The 2,566-nt window shown below is 42.9% G+C and overlaps 1 protein-coding gene across 1 annotated transcript; it reads right to left on the bottom strand.

Annotated features, from left to right (window-relative positions):
* Positions 1-580: 580 nt before the first annotated feature.
* Positions 581-2,566, bottom strand: LOC119358073. Its single transcript, XM_037624785.1, has 2 exons — positions 2,299-2,566; positions 581-1,209 (listed from the first exon to the last, which is right to left on the bottom strand). The coding sequence occupies exons 1-2, from the start codon at positions 2,564-2,566 to the stop codon at positions 995-997; spliced, it is 483 nt and encodes a 160-aa protein (XP_037480682.1). The 3' UTR covers positions 581-994.

The raw sequence follows: 2,566 nt of genomic DNA, 5'->3' as shown, positions 1-2,566 counted from the left end.
GCTTCTCTATGCAAACGGCCACTGGGGCGCAGCAGTGTGCACTGTGACTACCACATTACACACAATTTTCTTTCTTAACCATGTGCAATGAGATTATCAATGCATACCAGTTATTATTGGGCAGAAAGTAAGCCCTGCATTCAGCAAATACCAGACATTCACAACATGACCCATCCTGTTTAAGTTTGAACTGATAATTTTGAGTTCCTCATATGCCATGCTTGCCCCACAATTACCGTGCTATACCTCAATTAGCTCTGAAAAGTATTCATGTTGCTAAAACTGAAAAGACTGATAATCACAGTGCTAGAAATACTACCATAACAAATTACTTCTTTGATACACATATTGGTAAGTTGTTATTATATAGTGTTCAGTAAGATTATCTTAGTTGATATCCGATAACTTCTGCTTAATATATGAGCATCATAATGTTCCGAATGCTGACCACATTGTACATCGTATGAGAAAACAGCTAGCAGGAGAATTAAGAGTATATTGCTATTACACAGGCTTCACAATCAGTAGGCAACGTTAGCCTATCGCACATTAATATATTAGAACTACGGGTGACAAAACAGGAACATGTACCGCCTTGCCTTTCACATATAATGTTCAGAAACGGGTTACCAAAGAGTACACAGCCTGGAGAAGTGAGCAAAATAGCCACACACTGACACACACACACACACACACACACACACACACACATTGATTAAATACATCTGAACAAAATGTTACTCCCTCTGCCTAAAAATGTAAGACATAAAAAAATGGTACTACTTGAATCAGGCTATTTCAACGCCAACATGTTACATTTTGAGACAGAGGGAGTACATCCATAGTGTAAATGTCAATGCTTTGTCAGTAATAGATCCCGCCTAAGTACTACTTGAATCAGGCTATTTCAACACCAACATGTTAAAAATGGTACAATTGCTGAGTGAGCAAGCAGCCCACGCGTAATAGATAAAACAGAAGCACGATATCAACGCTACCGCCTTCTTTGGAAAACAGGATGTATGTTCAAATTCAACTGCTCCACCTTCTCCATACGAGCAACACATTCATTCATTCTCTCAAGCACCTTAGGCATCGCCGCGATATTTGCCTCGGTCTTGGACTTGAACAACTTTAGCTTTTCAGTAATATTTTGTTCAGCTTCGGCGTGCGAGGTTCCAACGGCAGGTTGTGCTTCAACTGGAACTTCTGCAATATCCATAATGGTGTCAGCCTTGGTGTACTACCATTTTTCTGTAAATTGTCACTGCATTACTATACGTTTGCCCTTTATTCATGCCATGACAACTGATGTTTAATCTATCATGGTTGCAAAGTAGCAGCCTGAGCTTGTAGTCAGGTATTTTTCGAGTAAATAACAGCAAAATTCGTAGGGGCTGACTTCTGAGTTCTGATGATGTGACACACATATTTAGTTGAATTTGCAAAGGAGAAAACAGGGCGAGAAAAATAGCAGTCCACTTTTTTAGCTTTCGCATTTGAAAGGGCAAATAATTCTGGGTTACAGTTATCTCAGCAATTGCCGACCAGATAACAAACCCAGCTAAAACCACAATGCATCCAATCAGGATTCACTCTGCCAGCTCACGCCTTATAAAATAACCATGCAACATGTTTTCTTACACATAATATATGTCAAACTTTACATAATTCCCCGTCACTCACAGTAAAACACAACAATCCTGTAAGGTCAAATGATAAATTGCCAACATTTCGTTTCTTAACTGAACTAAGTTGAGATTACCATAAGAAGAAATAAGCATGAATTTCTAGGTTCTGTTTCACGCTGCAGTCGGTTATGATGATCATGTCTGCCTAACAAAATTACGCCTATTTTGCTGTTTGGCTAACAAAGCTTCTCTCTGTTTTCGTGGTTATATTTCCACGACTGATTATAAAGTTAGTTCTGCACAACACAACAAAGCTTAGCAAGCACAAGCTGAGCCTTAGCAAATATTGTCAACTACAAGTGGCAATCAAATAACTTACCTAGACTAGAAATCAATGATTCCTATGATTATTTGAGGAAAAATTGTGCAAACAGAAACAAAACCCTCCCTCCGTTTCTCTCAATAGCTCAAGAGTGTCAACATAGATCCAAAATGCTGGCTTTTACCCATGTCTCCCTATTCCCAAGCCCTGACTAGCAGTAAATCACAAACGGGGGCATTTTTCTATGTGTACTTCAAGCACTACCGGCAAATCATACAAATCTCCAAAATGGGGACGAATTAACCGGAAACCCTAGTACCGGAGAGAGGCCGGAAGCGCGCATACCGACGAGGCAGGCGGGCGGGCGGAGGGCGACGAGGCGCGATACTGTCGCGTCGATGAAGCGGGCGGCGGCGTCACGGCGGTGCTCGAGTATCCGGCGGCCCAGATCGGCCACCTCCCTCTCCAGCTCCTCAATGTCCTCCTCGTCCGCCGCCTGGTCCGCCCCTAAGGAGGTGGAGGAGGAGGGGACGGCGGAAGATGCAGGGGCCTTGCGCTTTAGGCGGTTGGGCGTTGCTCCGGCTTGGCTCGGCGACGGCGAGCGCCCCGCCAT

This window comes from Triticum dicoccoides, chromosome 2A (genome assembly GCF_002162155.2).
Source record: "Triticum dicoccoides isolate Atlit2015 ecotype Zavitan chromosome 2A, WEW_v2.0, whole genome shotgun sequence".
NCBI classification, from domain to species: domain Eukaryota; kingdom Viridiplantae; phylum Streptophyta; class Magnoliopsida; order Poales; family Poaceae; genus Triticum; species Triticum dicoccoides.
The sequence above is the reverse complement of the archived record's forward strand: the minus strand, read 5'-3'. Positions and strand labels throughout refer to the sequence as shown.